The sequence below is a fragment of the Callionymus lyra genome, chromosome 11, assembly GCF_982586985.1.
Source record: "Callionymus lyra chromosome 11, fCalLyr1.hap1.1, whole genome shotgun sequence".
NCBI lineage: Eukaryota > Metazoa > Chordata > Actinopteri > Syngnathiformes > Callionymidae > Callionymus > Callionymus lyra.
The window spans coordinates 9,595,699-9,618,230 of NC_141828.1; the positions used below are offsets into that span (position 1 = coordinate 9,595,699).

Here is a 22,532-nt window from a genome sequence, read left to right on the forward strand (position 1 = left end):
CACAGATCCCAGGAGGGATCAAGACACGCACAGGATCACGGAAGCTTTTGACTCAACTATAATTATACATAAAAGATGTATTGCATTGAGTGACAATGAAATTGATGAAAGTACTGGAAATTTCAAAGTATTAACTCGACATCTGAGAGTGACAGATTTAATAATAATGAGTATGAATCCGCACCTCTCCCAGGGATCAGTGTTTTCTTCTTGTCTGCCCAGGTGTCCGTCGCCTTCCTTCACACCTGCCAGGTGATGCTGAGCCTTCGCTGAAAGCTCTGCTGCTGGTCTGGACGCATCGAGATTGACTGCGAGATAAACACATGCCAAAGTCTAGTTACTTCGGATGAATCAAATGACCAAAATAAAACTACATCACTGAGACGATGGGTAGACGTGTCATGATACCGATGACGGGGTTTCATGAAACAGTGTCATCATTTTTACAGCTCAGTAGGTGGCACTCTCTTAATTTGTTGATTTTAGTGTCTTAAATAGATGTTGGACTCCATTGTATCATCATTATGTGTCTGTTTGTACAAAACTATCTTTTTATTGAAATGTTTAAATTCATTATTAATCATTTATTGTATTAACTGAACATACTTGATTTTTCTGGTGATTAAATCTTGTTTACTATAACCACACCCACTCTGCTACGATTGGTTAAACATCAAGGTTTGTCACCACCCGTCACCAATGCCGGAAGTCTCCACCTCCAAGGGACACGTATAAAGAAAGAAGAAGCAGGGCGATCTTTGCCCATAATTACGTCAAAATGGCATCAGCTCTCGTAACCTCCCATTCGCTGAGATTTCAGTCGGGGAGAACTAAAGTAACAAGTTCAAAACATGGTCATGATGAGGGACTTACTTCAGGAAGACTTCAACATTTGAAACATACGAGTGAGTTAAGAGAATTGGATTTTCCCATTTGTTTCCCCTTTAAACATGATATTTAAACATGATGTTCCAGTGAATCAGTGGGTCACAGCCAAGATTTTAGAGCAAAGAGTGCCATCTAGTGGCCTTTAAAAACATTGTGTTGTATCATGAAATCTTACCAACAATTTCATGAAACTTGATAATAATAATAATAACAAAAATAATAATAATACATACGTTTTCTATGGCGCTTTTCAAAGTACACAAAAACGATGTACTTAAACCGAAAACTTAAGATTACATACATACAGAACAAGATACACTCAACAAAGCAACAATGAACCCATCATTGTTTAAGGAATTAGTATAACATACTTAAGTTGAAAAATATAAACTTTGACAACAACTCACATAATTAAAGCAGATTTTTTTGGTGACCTATGCAAAAAAAAATGTTATAGCTTCTCTGAAAGACCCAAATATGTCAGTCCAAGTATTAATTTTCTATTTTTCATACTTAGATAAAGAGCTTAAGACCACCCTCAAGCAGATTTATCTACTTATTTAGCTGCAACCTGAGGGTTAGTTTACCTAAAATGCACTCATGGCCTAGCAGCATCCGCTAAAAACAAGCCTACACTTATATGCGTTTTTTTCTGGAACAATTCCTCATCTAGGCTTAAATACAAGGTGGTTGTTACAGACGAGCACCACAGAGGTGTTTTTTTATGTTTTTAAGTTCATTTTGGACGAACACGAAAAAAACTGAGCTCCAGTCACTCCATTAAAATGGATGTACATTTTGGTCTATAACTCTAAAAAGGAATAGATTACTCTGAAGATAGTCCCAACTCTTATCTGACATGAGGGTGAGTAGAAAAGTGGTGAAACTTCACTTTAAAACTAAAAAACATTCCTAAATCTAAATGGAAGTCTAGGAGAAAACGTTTGGGATTCTATGTTTCAAATGCTTTTGTTCCTTTTCTCATGTTTAAACAATCCTGACCTAAAGCATGTTGGAATAGCCAACTTCCCCTCTCCAGAGCATGACCGCGCACTACAGGAATAAGTGTCAGACAATTCTGTTTCCAATATTTTGTGAAGAAAGAGCCACAGCCAGAAGGTAGAATTCTCTACTTTAAGCAGATTAAACTTCACTATAAATGTCCGTGTGGGAGTTTTTCTGGCTTCTCCATTAGCCATAGGGTGATTATGACAAACTGGGAAGAGATGTGTTATAATACAGCTCAGTGTTAACAAAAACACAAAAGTAAGGAATATATTTTTACTTTCCGGAGCCCTGTCTGCATCCAGCACCAAATAGAATTCCTCCGGGGCCAACAACAACCCCACAGATATAAGGGTGGCACGGATATCTGTATTCTCCGGCACATCTTTCACCTAAGCAGAGATAGAGATTCGCTTCAATATTGCACATAAGTGTGAGGCCGCCGGACAAAAGAAAATGGTAAACCTGCTGCATGAGCTTCGCGGCTTTGTCCTCGGTCCGCGCAGGCGTCTCGTAGAGGGCCGCTCTGAGCTTCAGGAGGCGCAAAGCTGACTTCAGAGAATCTTCTTGCGCCCCGTTATCGAGCGCCAGGGCTTTCTGAAGGTGCCTTAAAGAGGCCTCGAGCTGCCCCTCCTCATCTTCGATCGTCGCCAGCTCCATGTGGATCTGACAGCGCACTTCTAAAAGCATGCTGGAAACACAACAAACATTTTTTTAAGTCATACTGTAAACTGTGTGTGTAAGTATGTTAGAGTTGCAAGGAAAAAAGCTTTTGATCATAATTTACAATATTCACTTCCGTATGTTCCATCGATGTATTTAGAGTTACTTTATATTATACTGTTTTTTCTTTCTCGATTTACCAACTATTTTTAAATATTTATATGCTTTGTCTATAAGACCAATATATTGCTACTTTCCAGTTTTATTGAATCTATTTTTCACATGTGTTTTCATTATCTTTTAATTATGTTCACATTTTTCTCTTTCTTTTTTTATGTCTTCTAATCTTGCTATAGTATTAATCAAGAAATTATTTTACCTTAAAAAACACAAACAACGCTTATATTTTTAATGAATCACTTCCTGTTGATTATCTGACTATAAATTGTGTTTTAACTTGTATTTTATGCACACAACATCCTCAGGTTGTGGCCTCTTTTCAATCTACAAATGCCAACAAAATGTTAAATCTACTGCTGAACAAATCTGCCCTCATATATAAATACATAAATGTCTCAAAGATTGTGTAAAAACCATGATTAAGATTTTGCTTTTTGACATGATGAAAATGGTTTAACAGCGGTTTAAACAGATTCAGTTTATTGCCGTTGAATTACAACTGCTTTGGTTTATTCTGTAGGTGTTTTAAGTGAAATGATACTTTTTCTGACATCTAGTTACTAGTTAAACAATAGATATAACTTGTTAGAGTTATTGGTTCTATCACCACTTAATCAAAAGTGTACTTTCAAGATTTTGATGAAAATAAAATGTACATAAGATGAATCAATATGACCATTTTCTAACATGTTATGGCATAACTGCACTTTGTACTACCAGTATTCATTTAGTGGTTTATTTTATACAGAAATGTGTGTAGTATGTCAAAAGTAAACTTCGAGTGTACTTGTTCAATTTTAGTATATAATAACTTTACTCATAGTTATATCATTCATTCATTTTCTACCGCTTTATCCCTTATGGGGGTCGCGGGGAGACTGGAGCCTGTACCAGTTTCATTGGGGCGAGAGGCAGGGGACACCCTGGAAAGGACGCCAGTCTGTCGCAGGACACACAAATACAGACAACCATTCACACACACACTCGTACCTATGGACAATTGCCCCAAGTTCTCAATCAACCTCTGTATGTTTTTGGACTGTGGGAGGAAACCGGAGTGCCCGGAGTAAACCCACGCAACACGGGGAGAAAATACAAACTCCACACAGAAAGGCCAGCAACGTTCTTTCTGTGAGGCGACCGCGCCATTGTGCGCCCCCTAGTTATATAATAACTATATTAATACACTTAAATAGTCTACTGACTTATTCACGTTTTTATTTGTTCAGGCTTTTTCTTGATTTTCTGGAACTCCTGTTGTTTTCTCAGTTTTATCTTGACCTTTAAAGTATATACTTTATTGAATATAGTTTTGATTGTTTAAGTGCTTTGTGACCCTGGTCTGGAAAAGTGCTATATAAATAAAAATTACTTACTTACTTAGTTAAATGTACTTGTTTTTTTCGGAGGGGCATCAAACAACCCAGAGAAAAATATATTTATTATCTAAATACAAAACTTCTAGTATAAAGTTTTTGACTTGATCTAAGTTGTCTTTGAACGTAATAATCAAGGAAGAGTTTTGGTAGCTAAGGAAGTCACAGAAGCAAAGTACGTCCCAAGCCTAGAAGAAGTAATGATGAATTTAATAAAGCTTGAAAACCTCTGTATGTTCTCCATGGATTTGGCCGCTCTCAGCAGAGGTTTCTTGACTTGGCTCCTGAGGTTGTGATGCAAGAGAGGAATACAGAACCTCCACTGTGTAGCGCACACCGCCTGAGTGGCTGCCGCTTCCCCTTCTATCACCGCCGTCTGCAGCAAGTGATCCAACTTCCCTATCTCCTTCAGACGGACCTGCGGGATGACAACGGCAGATTAAAGAATCCCTGGCAAAAGCAGGCGGGGGAAGTTCTATCACTTGGCAAGAACACTCAGGAAAATGTGTTGGCAAATCCAGAGTGTAACAGAAAATGTGATACAGTGTTAAATGAGATTACACAAGCCTTGGTTCCCTCAGGATTTCCTTCAGCTAAGTTGTTTCTACCAAATGCAACGATAAAACTTTCGATTGGACTGTCGACGTACATTCATCCATCAGCTTGAAGTTACGCTGCCGGACAGTGTTATGAGTGACAATAAGACTTTACAATGTTACGTGAGGACGATAACTCGATAACATGATTTAGTACCGCCACGCCGGACTTGGAAAGGTCATTCATCTTGATCCCTTTTTTCAGCAGCTTGATTTGACAGCTGGCACACTCGATTAAAATGCACTGACCGGTCGTCTGAGGGAGAAGACAAAACAGCAGGTGAAAAAAAAACACCCCAAAAGATCAGCCGTGGATAGTAAGAAACACGTCGTTAGTCATCCACTGTCACGGCAAGTCTGACAACAACAAAAAAAAGGCCCCTCGCGACACTTACGGCATCTCCGGCGGATTTGAGCTTTTTAAAGCAGTCGATAGCTACTTTCTGATGCTTCAAACGCAAGGCCAGCCAAGCTAGCTCCAGGAGAAGAGTGACTCTGTTGATCCAGAATGAAACATGATTAATGCAACCCAACAGTCAAGGACAGCTTTTGGATTTTGATTTAGTGTTTGTGAAGAACTGCTACACCAGGGAATCTGTAGAGACTTATTTCTAGGGTTCTCAAAGCCGACTAGTACTGGTCCAAGTTGTATTTGTTCTAAAGATCTTTACAAAGAAATAGGTTCAGGTCGGTTCAGTTTATTTTATCATAGGGTTTTTAGTTGGTACTTTATATGGTTGCCACCCTTGCATGGTACCGACAGCTATCTTAAACCATCCCTTGCATGTTTCAAACGTTGAAGATGCAGAAAGTCCCTCACCATGACCATGTTTTGAACTTATTACTTCATGAAGTTCTCTCCCCTCTCGGCGAACGAGAGGTTACGAGAGAGGAGTCTATTATGACGTAATAATGGGCTTCAGCTGTAATCGCGCCCGCTTTGTTGATTTAACAAGTCCCCTGGAGTGGAGTGGTTGGGTTATGGTGAACAAGATTTTATCTCCAGAAAAAAAAACAAGCGTATTCAGTGGGCGGGGCTAAAGATAACTTTGATTTAAACTGCTTCAATGAAATGCTTTTGACAGGTGAATATCTGAATTTCTTTGAAATTTAGTTTACGGTTTCCATTTGGGAAATCGAACACAGCACCGGAATCTGCTGGTTTTTTGGGCCGGTTCCTATAGTTCTAAAGTCAAACAGAACAGCTGGAATACTGATTAATTACTAGTCAAATGAGTTTATTTTGACTAATATTGAAGGACCTTTTTTCGAACATGCGCTTAAAATTATTGAAAAATATTGATTGATGATTTAGGGGTTGCAGCTATAATTTGACTTATATCGTCCACTTTAATTGGATTATTATTTTTATTAATAATAAAGTGAGTAAAGGGGGAAATGCTTTACTCTGGATCGCTCATTCTTTTGCTTCACACTTTTTGTTGCCGTGACAGCCGAGGTTGTCCAGTGCAGCCGTGGAACAACTAATAAGTACTGAAGGTCTGATGAAGCTTCATGAAGCAGTGTCTTTACTTTCAGAGTCCACTAGATGGCATCGCTGCACTATTTTCCTTTGTTTTGAACAACTGTTCTAATGAAACATCACATCATTTCTAAAGTGATGGCGCCACCTACTGACCTCTAAACAACATGACACTGTTTCATGAAGCTTCATCGACACATCACTACTAATAAATGACGTTTCCTGCACAAGGGAATGAGTTTTACGATGCCATGAACAGTCAGACGTTAGCAATATTATTGTTATTTAATGCGTTTCCGTAACTTTATCTCTAATATTCTGTAAGTATTGTTTTGGGGACATTTTTTGGCAAGGTTAATTTTCTGGGTCTCAAATGTGGGACAGTGTGCATGAGGATCGTTCCCGGGTATGTTCTGATACAGACTGAACATGAACAGAATCTACATATGTCATAACTGGTGTAATGATGGTATCGGTGACCATAGCTCGGCAAAAAATTGCAGGAACTTTCCAGTGACAAAATGTTCCCTTTTAATATATATTTATCCATTTTTTTTGTTTTTTTTCAGATTACAGATGCAGGAAGGGAGTTTAAATTTGAAACAGAATGTACATTCAGTACAATAAAGGTACATTTAATTTTCAGATTGACACTCATTAGCACACACCTGCTTGCAGTGGACGATTTGCAGCAGCCCACGAGGACCTGAAATATCAACTCCATCCTGTTTTTATCCAGTTTCCCGGGACTATCATCCTCGTGCAATTCCCTCAGCTCGCTGTAAATGGCATAAAGAAAAACAACAATTGTTTGCAAATTGAGCCATATGTTCCTCTATATACTGCAATGTGTTTGCAGACGCTGCTTCTTTTTTCATCAGCCCAGTAATGCACGGAACCTCGGGCTACATGAACGAGGTGATGCTGATGAGTGTGAAAGATGTCCTCCACATATGTGTCACGGCCGTGACGCGTCGAGTTCATGCCCGCGGACAGAAAACAATGAGCGTCGCTACCATGGATGTTGTTGTGGACTAGACGGACAGAAATGGAAAAATATACTCGCTGGATTCAGGCACAAGCTCCATGAGCTAACTCATTTGTGATGACCTATATAATGGCTCTTTTATACTGGCCTCGCTCTCAGAAAGAAGATTCTACACTAAATTTACCACACCATTTGAGCGGTCAGATGTCACAAAAACATTTACCTCCGAAAAAAGGCAATTTAATTCCAACTTCAAAGGCACTCATAGCATGCATTACTATGCCTATAACCTCAGGTCTGCACGCTTTTCATGGTTACATTTTTGTTTTGGCTTCAATCAAAAATCAAGTTATTTTACAGGAATAGAACCAAGACTTTGATTTTGTCATTAACATCATACATAGTTTTTTCATTCAGTCAGGCTTTTCATTTTTTTTGCTAGTTATGAAGATTAGCCATGCACGTCAGTGACAAACACTTCAAAACCTTCCTGGATCAAGATGAATTTAGTTCCTTCATCATCATTTCTTTACAATTTTCTTTAAAACATGTACATTTTCGAATTATTCTTGGACGTTCAGAATATCACCTTCTTGGCTTGAATAATTACTCACTTCTTGAACAGCTGCATTTCTAAAATGGCGGCACAGGACGGAAACTGTCTGATCATTTCACTGCGGCCCCCACTTTCTGAAAGTTTATGATGAACCTGATGAGAAAAGATAGTTCAAACCATTTGTTTATTGTACATTTATCAAGCTTTCTTTCAAACTATGTGTTATTTTCATTCAAAAAACAGATTTTTCTTCAGCATTGAAATAATCAAAAGTTGAGATTTCTTATTAAACTGATCGTATCCAATTTGAATTTTTATAGTTTTGTTCTTTAAATATATATTCATTTTGTTCTTTCTCTTTAAGGAAATACTTAATATTCACTGTATCTTTCTTTTCTCCATCCATCTGTCTACTAGTGATGGGTTAATGAAGCTTCATGAAGCAGTGTCATGTTGTGTAGAGGTCAGTAGGTGGTGCCATCAGTTTAAAAATGATGCTCCATTAGAACAGTTGTTCAAAACAAATGAAAATAGTGCAGAGACCGCCATCTAGTGGACTACTGTCTACGCACTTTAATAATAAGTGTCTTGAGATAACTTTGTTATGATATGACACTATATATAAAATTGAATTGAATATTCAAGATTACTTTTTCAAAATTAATTTGAATCTATTTTCTGAAACTAACCATGAACCAAACAATAACCCTGACCCAAAACAAAAACAAATATTTTAAATATACATATATATATATATATATTGAACATTTCTGATATGTAATGTTAACATAAATATAGTATGGAAATGATGTAAAGGCTTCATACCAAAAGAGTGAAGTATTTTGGGAAAAGCTCAGGGGTTTTCTTTTTTATAAAGTCCCCTGCAGTTCTGGCAAAATTCTTCGCCCCCTCAGTCTTCCCGGAGCCCACCAGACAGTCAATCAGGTACCTAAAACAGAGACAGTCGAGCATGTAAGTGGAGCACTGACCGAATATTTGGCAATAGCAGCAAAAGCACATAAGAAAATACTCATAGATTGAAACGATTGAGCTATTTTTTCCCGTACAGTCTGCATGTAATTGGAGAATTGCTTCTAGATTGCATAAGTTTAGCCAATAAAGAGCAATATACTGTTGTCCATGGGTCCAAGTAGAAATGGAACACTCCTTGAAAATCAACATAAGACAAGTACTTTTGCACAATCTCTCCGCTCTGAAGATCAGACAAAGCAAGACTAGCTAATTGGCGAGCCCGGGTAAGACAGCGACTCCCGGTTAATTAGCTCCCTGCACCAGCCTCATGAGCCTCACGGGGGGGGGCATCAGGAGGTCACTTACATCATCAGTTCAGCCCTCCAGATGTAATCCTTTTCCCCCACGTCCTCCAGGCTCCGGACCACCTGCCGGAGAGATGCCACGAGAAGGTGGTTGCGTTCCGGCCGCAGAAGCGGTCGGACGGTCTGTAGATACAGCACCGAGGCGTTGAACACGATGTAATGGTATCTGCCGGGCGAAAGTCCAAAGTGTAAATACAGAGCCTTCCATTATTCATGAGGTGCACATGAGACTCTTCGGTTGACTTTGAAATTAGTTGGGAAACTTTGTCTAATCAGCAGCTGGAAGGTTTTCCAATAGAACTTTCAAATCTGCCTGAGTTTGAGCTTGTTTATCCACCACAGACAGTGTAATGTATGAGTCAGTAATGTTTTTAAAAAGATATAATCAAAACAAATATTAGGGGTTAATGACCTCAATGTGACACATTGATGATCACAAACAACTATGACACAAATCTAAGAGGGAAAGAGTCTGTGTCGTTTCATTCTATTGAACATTTTAAAGGCAAATTGGAAAAAGGAAAACATTTTCAATATGTGTTTTTTTCAATAGGTTTCAAAAAAAATAATCTTTTACTATGAAAGTACAAACAAATAATACAGTAAATGTTAATACAATATAGCGACTTTTCAACATCTGCATGATTTAAATGCAATTGCATTCAGTATTTTTGCCTTTTTATCAGTCAATAGTCGCAGATATTGTGCTGTCATTTCATTAAGACATTCTTATTTGTGCTTTTCTGGGACTTTTGTGTTTGTCTTATGTGTCTTTGCCTTTTTTATATTTTATAAAGTTTATATTTTAACTGTCTTTTGTTTTTGATTGTTTAAGCGCATTGTGACCCTGGTCTAGAAAGGTGCTATACGTTTATATATACTATATATACGTATGTATATATATAAATATGTATATGCTATACGTATTCTTAAGATGTTTTTATTTGTTCAGGCTTTTCCTTGATTTTCTGGAACTCCTGTTGTGTTATCAGTTTTATCTTGCCCATTAAAGTATATACTTTATTGAATATTGTTTTGATTGTTTAAGCGCTTTGTGACCCTGGTCTGGAAAAGCGCTATACAAATAAAAATGACTTACTTACTTACTTACTATACAAATAACCTTTACTTACTTACTTACTTAATTACTTAACTCTTTTGTTAGCTCAGGGTCAAGGTGACCCGAAGGCCGGAAACAAATGTGTTTGGGGTATCCCTTGTGGTTGTTCCTGTTCTCTTTCACCCAGAGGCAGCACAAGGGATACTACGAAAACATTTGTTTTCGCACAAGGGTTAAGTACATTTCCATACGGCTTGAGGGACACCATCATCTAATCCAGGCTTCAAACTTTGGCCAAACAAATCTGTCACTCTTGACAGGAAAAAGGCTTAAATACTGTTTCCAGTTCACCTTATATAAAGCAAAAATCCAACTTTACAGTTGGATTTTAATGTAAAGGGGCTTTTCTTTGTTCTTCAAAAAAGAAACAAACAATAAACAACGAATTTGTTGCACCTTAAAAACGACCTCATTCTTTCAAGGAGCGTATACATACATATTTAAAGAAGGAAAACAACAGCTTTCCAAAATTCAAAGTAGAATGTATGTAAGGTACATGGACTGGGTTGCCATCAATTGTTCATTGATTCATTCTATGCACTGCAGAAAGACCAGATATTCCTCTAACATGGTGAACGAGTAAATATAAAATAAGCCAGAACTAGACGCAGAAACTACCTTTATTTGAATAAGCTCCAAATTATTTTCTATAAAATACAATACAAATTAGATATTATCGTTGATTTAATTAGATTTTGTGTAAAATAAAAATATGACATTTATTAAATTAACTATGTACATGCAATAGTCACAGAGTTTGTTCATTTTGGTGTTGAAATTAACCCTGTGACCTCTAGACAGGATCAGTTATTACATCCTCCACAGCTAAAGTAAGAATTAAATACTCTCAGCAACGTCTGAGGACGAGGGGATACACCTGACTTCAGCAGCTTTTAAAGCTGATGTTTGGACATATTTAGTCTCTCAGTTTTATAACTTCATCCAAAAGCAAGTGGAACAATCAAAAGTAGTAACTAAAATTCAGTGTGAAATAATTGAAAAAACATATAAAGTAACAATGAAATCCTGCGAGATCTCAGCAACGTCTGAGGACGAGGGGATACCTCTGACTTCAGCAGCATTTAAAGCTGATGTTTGGACATATTTAGTCTCTCAGTTTTATAACTTCATCCAAAAGCAAGTGGAACAATCAAAAGTAGTAACTAAAATTCAGTGTGAAATAATTGAAAAAACATATAAAGTAACAATGAAATCCTGCGAGATCTCAGCAACGTCTGAGGACGAGGGGATACCTCTGACTTCAGCAGCATTTAAAGCTGATGTTTGGACATATTTAGTCTCTCGGTTTTATAACTTCATCCAAAAGCAAGTGAAACAATCAAAAGTAGTAACTAAAATTCAGTGTGAAATAATTGAAAAAACGTATAAAGTAACAATGAAATCCTGCGAGATCTCAGCAACGTCTGAGGACGAGGGGATACCTCTGACTTCAGAAGCATATAAAGCTGATGTTTGGACATATTTAGTCTCTCGGTTTTATAACTTCATCCAAAGGCAAGTAAAACAATCACAAGTAGTAACTAAAATTCAGTGTGAAATAATTAAAAAAAACCATATAAAGTAACAAAGAAATCCTGCGAGTTCTCAGCCACGTCTGAGGACGAGGGGATACCTCTGACTTCAGCAGCATTTAAAGCTAATGTTTGGACATATTTAGTCTCTCAGTTTTATAACTTCATCCGAAAGCAAGTGAAACAATCACAAGTAGTAACTAAAATTCAGTGTGAAATAATTTAAAAAACATATAAAGTAACACGAAATCCTGCGAGATCTCAGCCACGTCTGAGGACGAGGGGATACCTCTGACTCCAGGAGATTTTAAAGCTGATGTTTAAACATATTTAGTCTCTCGGTTTTATAACTTCATCCAAAAGCAAGTGAAACAATCAAAAGTAGTAACTGAAATTCAGTGTGAAATAATTAAAAAAAAACATATAAAGTAACAATGAAATCCTGCGAGTTCTCAGCCACGTCTGAGGACGAGGGGATACCTCTGACTTCAGCAGCATTTAAAGCTAATGTTTGGACATATTTAGTCTCTCAGTTTTATAACTTCATCCGAAAGCAAGTGAAACAATCACAAGTAGTAACTAAAATTCAGTGTGAAATAATTGAAAAAACATATAAAGTAACACGAAATCCTGCGAGATCTCAGCAACGTCTGAGGACGAGGGGATACCTCTGACTCCAGGAGATTTTAAAGCTGATGTTTAAACATATTTTGTCTCTCAGTTTTATAACTTCATCCAAAAGCAAGTGAAACAATCACAAGTAGTAACTAAAATTCAGTGTGAAATAATTGAAAAAACATATAAAGTAACACGAAATCTTGCGAGATCTCAGCCACGTCTGAGGACGAGGGGATACCTCTGACTCCAGGAGATTTTAAAGCTGATGTTTAAACATATTTTGTCTCTCAGTTTTATAACTTCATCCAAAGGCAAGTGAAACAATCACGAGTAGTACAAATACACATCTACATTCCCATGTTACATAGAATTCCACTCCTTCAGCAGAGCTGTGGCACAATGTCAACATGTGTTGAAGGTAATTTAAATAATTATTCAATCACCAGCTTCAGTTTGACCCCCCATGCCTTGAGTTTGACACATCATGTCATAAAGAGCATCACTGACCTGGGCTCCTTCTTTGAGACATCAATTGCTTTGAGTAAACACTGCACAGGCTCTTTGAATTCGTCCTGAAACAGAAAAATAAACAACAATCACACACTTGAATACACAGAGTGACAGTTTGATAATTTATCCGGCCAGTAAAATGGATGCTTTTGTGCAGTCAGTAGGTACATATGTGTGTGTGAACATGTAGTAGGTGTGTGAGAATAGGCGTGTGTTTCACTTCTAGATCAAAAGACACAAAACTCACTGGAGGAAACGTGTCCTGTTCCAGATACTCACCCAGCACGAAGTGGCAGAAGGAGTCTTCTGCTGAGCCTGGCACAAAAACTCATTGGCCGGCGGAATCTGGTTCAGTTCCAGGTCCAAGTCCATCTTTGGACAAGGCATACTGTCAGATGTGACCTAAAACACACAGAACCAAGGGAAATGTTTGATATTATGATTGTGTTTTAACTGATTCTCTTTCAGGGCTTTTGCTCTATTGTTTGACGTTGTCATTCTTTTCTATGGCTGGAAGAGTAAAGCCCTTTATTTTGGGCTTTGATCAGCGTCTTGTTTCAAAGACATAAACAAAGAACTGCCGGGGAGGAGAAAAAAAAAAGTGTAAAGATGCAACAAATGGGACTGCAGCAGGAATATGAATAGAATGAATCCGTAGAAAAAAATGAATGGAAAATATGAATCCCTGTTCTTACTTAATATGTCATCATGTAGATGAATCAGCGAGTCACGAGGTGTCTGGAGCCTAAAGCAGCTCAGGAAGTTTTATCAAATCACTGGAAGAGCTTCTGTTATGTAAGCGCACAATCCTCAGAAGCTACACCTGAGACACACACCATACAGATATGCATAAGAAGGTCTTAAGATGTTTCTTGAAGGAGTCAGTAGATCATCAAACACAGAGGAAGATCGTTCCAAAGCTTAGGAGCAACATTCTGGAAGGATTTCTCTCTTCTGGTCCTGAACCGTGTGCGAGGAACCATCAGTAGATTCTGATCCACAGACCTCAGAGCCGGAGCTGGGGTGTAAGTCTGGATCAGATCACTCTTGGAAGGTCTGACGATGAATAGCTATGTATCTAATAGCTAATAGTAATTTTAAATTGACCCTGAATGAAACTGGCAGCCAGTGAAGAGTTTAAAGGATCGGAGAAATGTAAGTTCTTCTACTAGAGCAGGTGAAATTCTCGCTGCAGAGTTTTGTATAAACCGCAGGCGAGACAGATCCTTCATGTTTGTTAGGTGCAACGTTGAGCCCATACACACAAAAAACTCAATCAAAAATTTAAAATGTGTGGCTCTATCAGACTCGCATTTCGTCTGACCAGAATATAGCAACATCTCCTGCTCTAGCATATTTTCACTTATAAACAACATTCAAAATTTAAAATGTTGATTTTCCAAATTATCAACTCGGGTGTTTTACTCTTTTCATAGCTTTTATAGTATTTCCCTCACGTTGCAAAACGCACAGCCCACTCTCGCTAAATCTTGCATATATTTTTAGCACATCGGTAGGAGAAAACATTTGACACGGATTGGAATTTTGAATGATACATAAGATATAAAAAATATATATATAAAATAATATAATATAGAAAAAATATAATATAGAAAATATAAGAAATATACAATATTATTTTTCACTTTTTTTTGTAAATCTGTCTGTATGGTGACCTTGTGTGCTTGAGAAAGAGTGCCTCCAGAAATAATACATAAATAAATAATGATTTGTTTTTATTATAAGCGTGTAAAATAAACTGGATAAAATCTGACAACAAGCCAAAAAAAACCAACAACATAATTAGACTAAACAATATTAAAGAAATGTCAGTTTTAAGCTTTTACAGTTGCCGAATTACTCGAAAAAAGCAATAATATGTATATTGTGATTTCCGTCTCAAGATATTTTTAATATAATCTGAAAATTTATTCCAGAGGATGAGACATCGGAAGAAGGGATCGTCCTGCATAAGGTAGAAACAGGAGATGGTTGACTGACCTTGCGATTTTAATGTTAAATGAATTAAATTCAGATTATGCTAAAGATCAAGACAAAGCGAGCTGACAATGCGTTCGCACTAATCAAGAGGTACAAGAACTAATGGAATTGCCGGAGAATATAGTTATGAACATCCTCGGAGGATAGGAATTAATTCATCGTTCTGTTGCGGGGAGGTTTGGACTGTGTGAAGAACGGCGTTCCATTATTCAAATGTAATCTTCCCTGTGTGTGTTTTTCTAAATTCCTTGATTAATGTTGCCGCAAGGGATTCAAAGTATACAAGCACAGCGCAGATTCAAATCAGACGATATGTATTTAATGTGATATCAATTACACGATGTCAAATAGCAGAAGAAAAAACAGTTATTCACTCTTCCCTATAGAATACGCAGCTGGAATACAGAGTTCTGCTCGCTCGGAAAACACAACTCCCCGACAGGGCAAAGTTGCAGAACATTCCAGGGCATGTTTTTCTGCAAATATAAATCTCTTGTTGTAATTCTCAACATGACATTGATAGCGTAACCTAAAGCCTTTACACATGAATAACATAAAGGTAAGGTAAGTAAATTGTTCGGGAAAAAAAAAACCTTATCCTTTGCACAAACAAGTTTATTCAAGTGCACTATGAGTACAGCTATTTTATACTAACATTGAAGTTACTTTTGAGATACAATAATTAAAAATAGTACACTGATGTTTACTTAATAAACTTCTACCTAACCTAAAATGTACTTCAAGTACGGGATACTACTTTTTTTTTCTTTGGGCAACTGTATCATTGCGTTGATCCAGAAGTAAACAGATTTTTTTTTTACGATTTTTGGTTCTTTTTTTTAGTGTTCAAATCAGAGCTGCAAATGTGCAACACTTTTGCAAACATGATTGTGTCCTTGTTTCTCTTGCCCTTGATGCTTGATTGAACGAATGAATTAATCAATGAATGAATATTGTTTATTTCGGGCATGCCAGTTTAAATCATCAACATCACATGTCATCGTATTCATCATCGTCACATGATGACGGAGAAGCAGATATTAATATTAGTAGTATTTGATGCATCTATTGTGGCAGAAAATATTTTATGTACGTCCAAACGCCAGAATCTACACCTGACATACGGAAGGGAGTGGTCGGAGATTGCCCCTATAGGAGTCTGTAAAATGTTAGGGATTGTACCAAAATATGTACTAGAAGTATATAACTAGTACGTTAGCAGTACTCTATAGAAAATACTGTAATTTGAGTATGTTTCTGTAAACTAAACTAAAGACTGGGAGTGTATTCTTAACACACTGGAAGTGTAGAGATGAGTATACTGGAAAGTATACTTCTGTAAACTTGAATTTATATAATTTATTTTCAAAAAGTAATAAATAAGTACACTTTTAGCACACTACACATACATATACCTTGGTAAATACTTGATAAAATAACCTTCACTTGTTTTTAGGGTTTAAAACCTGGAGTCTGTTTTATGACCTCACTGTCAAAATACTTATGCAAACCCAACTATAGGGATCAGTATGATTTAAATTATACTTCTATAAACTTAAAATGTTCCAATTTAGTCAGTCAAGTACCAAATTACTAAATATATTAGTTCAGTATTTATTTTAGTTCGACAAAGGTATTAATACATTAGTATACATACACCCACGTTTATTTGATACAATTTACTTCAAGTATACTACTTGTTTCTAAGTTATACACTCTGGGCTCTGTTTAATGACGTCACTACTGTAAACAGATCAACAGTCTCTCACACCATCACTATTTTCTAAATAAGTCTCACTTTTGGTAGGTTTTTGGTGTTGTTTTATCATTCAATTACGATTTAGGTACAAATAAATCATAAACGAAGTATTACTGTGGCGTGTAGTGTGAGATTAACTACGACGAAGACGCTTTAATGCTTAATAAACTTGAATAAAACCATTGAGAAGATAAGATAATAGTTTAACTTACTGTTTAAGCTCCAGTTGTGTTGTTAGCATCCGCGCTGTGTTGACACACGACGCGTTGCCAGGCAACGGTCGACACTACGGTACGCTGGATAGGACAAAAGTTAAAAGCGAACTTGATAGAAGATTAAAATTAAATACTTTTTTTAATGCACCTAAATAATTGTAAGATAACAGAATTAAGTTACAAAATAGTGAAAACGATTCAATGATGCAGTGACAAAGAAGAAATAAATACATGCTGGAGGTGGTTTTACAAAGGCTGTGACCCCTTATATTTCACTGTAAAGTCTTAATATTTGTCATTATAATGCAACCATTTCCTCATCATTGTGTGGCTACTAGACTTCAAAGTCCGGCGTAAGAAAACCAGGCCACTTTGTTTGAAAATAACATTTTCTTGGTCAAACCAAAGATCCCCTCTGATGTAAGTCCCAGAGGGCCAACCACTGAATAATAAAGCAGTGGCTATAATAGACGTCCTTCTTTCAACTTTTAATTGGATGGATCACCTTGTTTTTCTTTTTTCAATTGTGTTTTTCAACGGTTCCTTCCTGTGCATTATTCATGTTATTTCGCATATTCTTGTATTTATTTATATATTTTTGTCATAATATAAACCAGCTCATGTCAAATGTATTACTTGACTAGTTTTGTTTCATATTTATTTCAAAACGTAATGCAGAACAAGAGTAAAAAAAATATTTAAAACATTCCTTTTTTTTTAAAAAAAAAAGCATACACGTTACTTTTAATATTGTAATTTTAGTTTCTTGTTTTAAATGTCTTTATCTTCTTTTAATGTCTCTACCCTGCTTTTAAACCGACCATATTTTTTTTGCAACACAAATTAAATTGTTTATTATTATTATTATTGTACTGTTTATACAAGTTTTGAAATTTTGGTTTCCTGACTGAACAATCCAGTTTTATTTTAGGTAAAACTGGAAACTTTTTGAAATCTTATTTATACGCTTCATTGACATTTACTTCTGTGGCTGATATTATTAGCTCACATTTTCTACTGGTTTGATGTCTTGTTAAAACGGAGCGGGAGAAGGGACAGCCAGGCATCTGGACTCCACAGATGTTGCTATACGACGGTCATTAAAATGCAAAGTCAGTTCGACCAGGCTGTGATTAATAATGGTAAAACATCCCACCTGTCTTGTTTTATATGCACTTTTTTTTTTTTTTTATCCACATTTTGATGGATTTTTTATATTTGACTATATTACCATCATCGTCATTCACACACTGTAAGAATATATCAGCAGTGAAAAGACAGCTGTTTAAAACTGGGAGTGTAATCATATATCAAACGATGTCGTATTGACGGCATATTTAGGTGGTAAAAAAAAGAGCTTTTCTGTCATCACGTAACGTAAGATCAAGATAAGAACAAGAAAATTGTGTCTTAGTTGTAGAACAGAAAAAAATCATGTTCAAAGAACAAGATAATAACATAAACCTCAATTAAAGAAACATCAGTAACACCATAGAAGAATAGATCAATCAACGACCTTCCGTGATTTTTCTTTTTTTATATAAAAGTACATTAATTAAAGTAAAGATAGTCGGAATTTTCTACATCAATCTCCAGTTCAGGACTCACTGAACAATTACCAGACAATGGGCCAGCCAGAAGTATATAGATAGTGTTGGTCCCTCTGCGTCTCTTTATCTCGCCTAAGATAACACGTACTTCTGTAATTCCGTTCACTGTCTCTCTTCTTTATATTTTCTGTGTGAACTCTAACCCCTGTTTCTGCTACACTGATTAAACAACTGGGCCTCGTGAGCCCAATAAAAGACAATCATACCGTTAGTTATTACACCCAGATAAGTCACATACAGGGAGATGAACAGATGAGAAAGAGCTGGTTAGTGGAGGGATTGGAGATAAACAACACCACCCGGTGCATTCATCAAAATATTTTCATTTCCATAAGATTAAAGATAGTTATTTTCATTTTTCACACCAGTAGGCTAAGCGCGACTGGTAGTCAGAGCATAGCAGCTGTTTTTTTTTTTATTATTATTATTATTTTTAATTCCGCTGTTTTGTCGCCGCAAATGAAAATTGGATACTTTTGCTGGAAAACAAAAAGTAATTAAAACAACGTTCTGGCTTGTTGCATCGGGTACCGCAGCAATCAGATACATTCTGGCCGACGACAGGAAAGTTTAGCAAAAGTTACAGATTGTTGCTCGATCAAAAATATTTGCCGAAATCATCTTGAATGAATCAAAGAGACCTTATCTCCGTCAAACATTTAGAAGCGTGGTCATAACATCTTCAACCGGCAGTATCAGCTAAATTATTGATCGATTTCTTATTGAATAATGTATCATTTGTAGATCACACATAGTAGAATCATCAGATCATCAGCCAACCACTGCGCCAACTTGTGCCCATTAAAAAAGTTTCTAACTACTATTTATTTTGACCAAGGAATCAACACCAATCTCTGAAATTAGTAATTGGAAACATGAAATGTTTCACTTTCAAACTTGCTGCAAGGCCGTTGAAGCTCCATCTCTTTAGTTCTTGGTCAGAAATGTCCGTAAATGATATGGTGCAGTTAATAGTTATTGTCTAAACAGCAGAGCAGCTAGTTAATGATTGTGTATTGAACTCATTGCAGTCCTAAGCTCCCTTTATCCAAGGTGTTTATTTAAATTCCCCCTGAGGTAATAAATCAATTGTCTCTTAAAGCCTTTTCAACCTGAAATTTAGCAATTATATTATTTTAATTGCTTTTCCATGCAAACATATATTGTTAATTACTCGCCTTAAGGTGTAATCTGTATTATGAGATACAGTTAATTAATGTTTCCTGGACATTTCATGCAACAAAGTGGTGTGGCTACATTTGAAGCAAGAGGAAAAAGTGTATTTTAGTTTGACATTAAGTTCACATAGAGACATGCCCTTATCCGTCCCACTTTCAAGCAGAGTAGACAATCATAATCTGCTATCATTAACCATTTGAAGATAATCTCTTCTGTCATCGCTGGTCCATCAGGCACATGGTTTCTTATCTACGCCAGCATGTGTTCGGCAGGCTGGCGAGGCTATCGACTCATTGCTCACATCTTCCTCGGAGATGATGGATGCCGCTGATTTGTTTGGACAACCGGAGCGCGGGGATTGGGTTTGATGGCACCCCGGACGCATACTTAGCAATAACTGACAAGGTGCTCGGGTCCGGCTCGATGTGGAGATGCTGATTCGGCTCCACTCCCGAGAGTTTTGTCGTTAAGATCAAGTCAAGGGAACAGATACGCGTGAGGATGTCGGCTTTTTCACGATGACCTTAACATTTTTTACTCCATGATCGCGTTATGTTGAGTGATATGGTTGCTACTCAATTTGATCTGCCTATAAAATCTCCTCACTCCAAGTAATCCAGGATTTACACACCAGGAATACAATCTGATTCAATTACTACCTTAAAATTGCCCTGAAATATTGAGTTTATTCAATAGTTGATGTAATGGCTCTTTGAGCTTGTTTCAATGAAAAGATGGATGGATAATACATGGATGGATTAATAGATGGATAAATATAGGATGGTTGCATGCATGGATAGATGGATGGCTAAATGGATAGATGGATGGATGATGGATGAATGGATGAAGGTTGAATGGGTAGGTCTGTCAATGGAATGATGGATGGATGGATAGATGGGTGGGTCAGATGGGCGAATGGATAGATGCATGAAGGATGGACAGGTAGCTGGATGGATAGATGGATGGATTGATGTATGGAGATGGATATACAGTATTAATGGATGTAAGTAAGTAAGTAAGTAAGTAAAGGTTATTTGTAAAGGGTCCCCAGCCACTATTGTAGCCATTATTTTCACTGACCAACCCTCAAAATAAAAAAATAGAAAAATAAAATAGGTCTACTTGTCAAAAAACAAGTGCATAAAAATGTGTGTCATCATAACGCTGAATCAGCGTTTTCTCTTCTTGACCTCATACATCTATCTTGATATACTAATATGACTTTGGAAAATATTTTTAAAACATCTTTAAGACAGTAATAATCAATAGAACCGAAATATATGATCCCTTTTATCCGTCTGTATCCGTATAAAAATGCCTCGTAGACCAGTCCAATGGCCAGGGGTTTAGAGACCACAGCAGTAGACTGCGGAAAATAATTAACTCTGGCCTAAAACTCCGTCAGACACTTTCACAGTTGAGAAGTATGTAAAGAATTTACACACTTTTCTGTTGACAGCATTACAAACACAGTGCAACATACAGTCTCAGCATTAGCTGTATGCGTGGATGGATGGATGGATGGATGGATGGATGGATGGATGGATGGATGGATGGATGGATGGATGGATGGATGGATGGATTGACGGAAGGACGGATGGACGGATGGATGGATGGATGGATGGATGGATGGATGGATGGATGGATTGACGGAAGGACGGATGGACGGATGGATGGATAGACGGGAGGACGGATGGACGGACGGACGGACAGACAAACGGATGGATGGATGGAAGGGTGGATAGATGGATGAATAGGTGGATGGATGGATGAATAGGTGGATGGATGATGCATAGGTGAATGGATGGATGGAATAATGGATGGCTGGATGGATGGATGGATGGATGGATGGATGGATGGATGGATGGATGGATGGATGGATGGATGGATGGATGGATGGATGGATGGATGGATGGATGGATGGATGGATGGATGGATGGATGGATGGATGGATGGATGGATGGACAGACGGGTGGATGAAGCCTATCCCAGCTAGTTGGAGTACAATGTGGGGTTACCCTCAACAGTTTGCCAGGCTTTTCTCACTGATAAACCTTTTGTCATCTCAGGGTCAAGGTGACCCCAAAAAAATGAAATTGCTTTAACCCTTGTGTTGCTTATGGGTAAAGATGAACAGCACTTTCGAAATTCTTTTACTGGATCAATATTTAAACAATTCTAAACATCGACCTCCATAATATATTCCCAAAAAAAGGCAATACTTTGAAAAGTATTCATGTTGGTTAATTTTCATTTTAAATATGAGGTAAACTGATATTGCTTGGGTTGATATTTTTAAAAAACAACAGCATCTTTTTTCTTCTGACTACAAGGGTCTGCAGTCCAGACAACACCGCATTTGTAACCGGTAAAAAGCAGCGCCTCCTCACGAGGCAGCCGCTTTCAGATAGCGCCGTAGGCTTGTTCCCATTTAGATCGGCCGCAGATAATCCCAGGCGGACTGATGACGCCGAGAGATTCCAGCACCTCCATTTTCACAGTCTTCCTCCAGAGACGGGTCGTCAGCTGTAATTAGCAACACTCCCACCGCGCCGTCGAGAGGCATCGATAAACCACTTAAAGAGCTTCGGCTCGCTGCGGTTTAAACCGGCCGACTCCTGCCACGGTCGCCCCACCGTTTGACCCTCTTCAATTCATAGTCTTTGAACGCGGCCATAACGGCGCATCGGTCATGATTATTAACACAAATAGACTCTCAGCCGGTGCTTTGAGAGTCAGTTTATCACATGAGCAGCAGCCAAAACGGTCGGGAGGGTGAATCACCTGGCAGGAAGTGGAACTGCTTTAAAAAAAAAAAAAAAGGAGATGAAGAATTATGGATTTTTAAGTTATATCACCTGTTAAAAATCATTATGTCTCTTGATAGACGATACACCCTTGGTTTCTGACTCTCAA

General features: G+C 37.4%; 1 protein-coding gene across 2 annotated transcripts in view; it reads right to left on the reverse strand.

Annotated features, from left to right (window-relative positions):
* cfap46 (cilia and flagella associated protein 46) overlaps positions 1–16,868 on the reverse strand; it is a 69,500-nt gene extending 52,632 nt beyond the window's left edge. For both annotated transcript variants that reach the window (XM_087802981.1, XM_087802980.1), the window contains exons 1-13: positions 16,825–16,868; positions 13,132–13,254; positions 12,850–12,914; positions 9,074–9,238; positions 8,561–8,684; positions 7,794–7,888; positions 6,860–6,970; positions 5,104–5,203; positions 4,866–4,964; positions 4,340–4,530; positions 2,359–2,584; positions 2,174–2,285; positions 185–308 (exon numbers count right to left, since the gene is read on the reverse strand). In XM_087802981.1, the coding sequence (XP_087659107.1) occupies positions 185–308; positions 2,174–2,285; positions 2,359–2,584; positions 4,340–4,530; positions 4,866–4,964; positions 5,104–5,203; positions 6,860–6,970; positions 7,794–7,888; positions 8,561–8,684; positions 9,074–9,238; positions 12,850–12,914; positions 13,132–13,239 (1,520 nt within the window). In that variant the 5' untranslated portion in view covers positions 13,240–13,254; positions 16,825–16,868. The remainder of the gene's footprint in view (positions 1–184; positions 309–2,173; positions 2,286–2,358; positions 2,585–4,339; positions 4,531–4,865; positions 4,965–5,103; positions 5,204–6,859; positions 6,971–7,793; positions 7,889–8,560; positions 8,685–9,073; positions 9,239–12,849; positions 12,915–13,131; positions 13,255–16,824) is intronic.
* Positions 16,869–22,532: the final 5,664 nt, after the last annotated feature.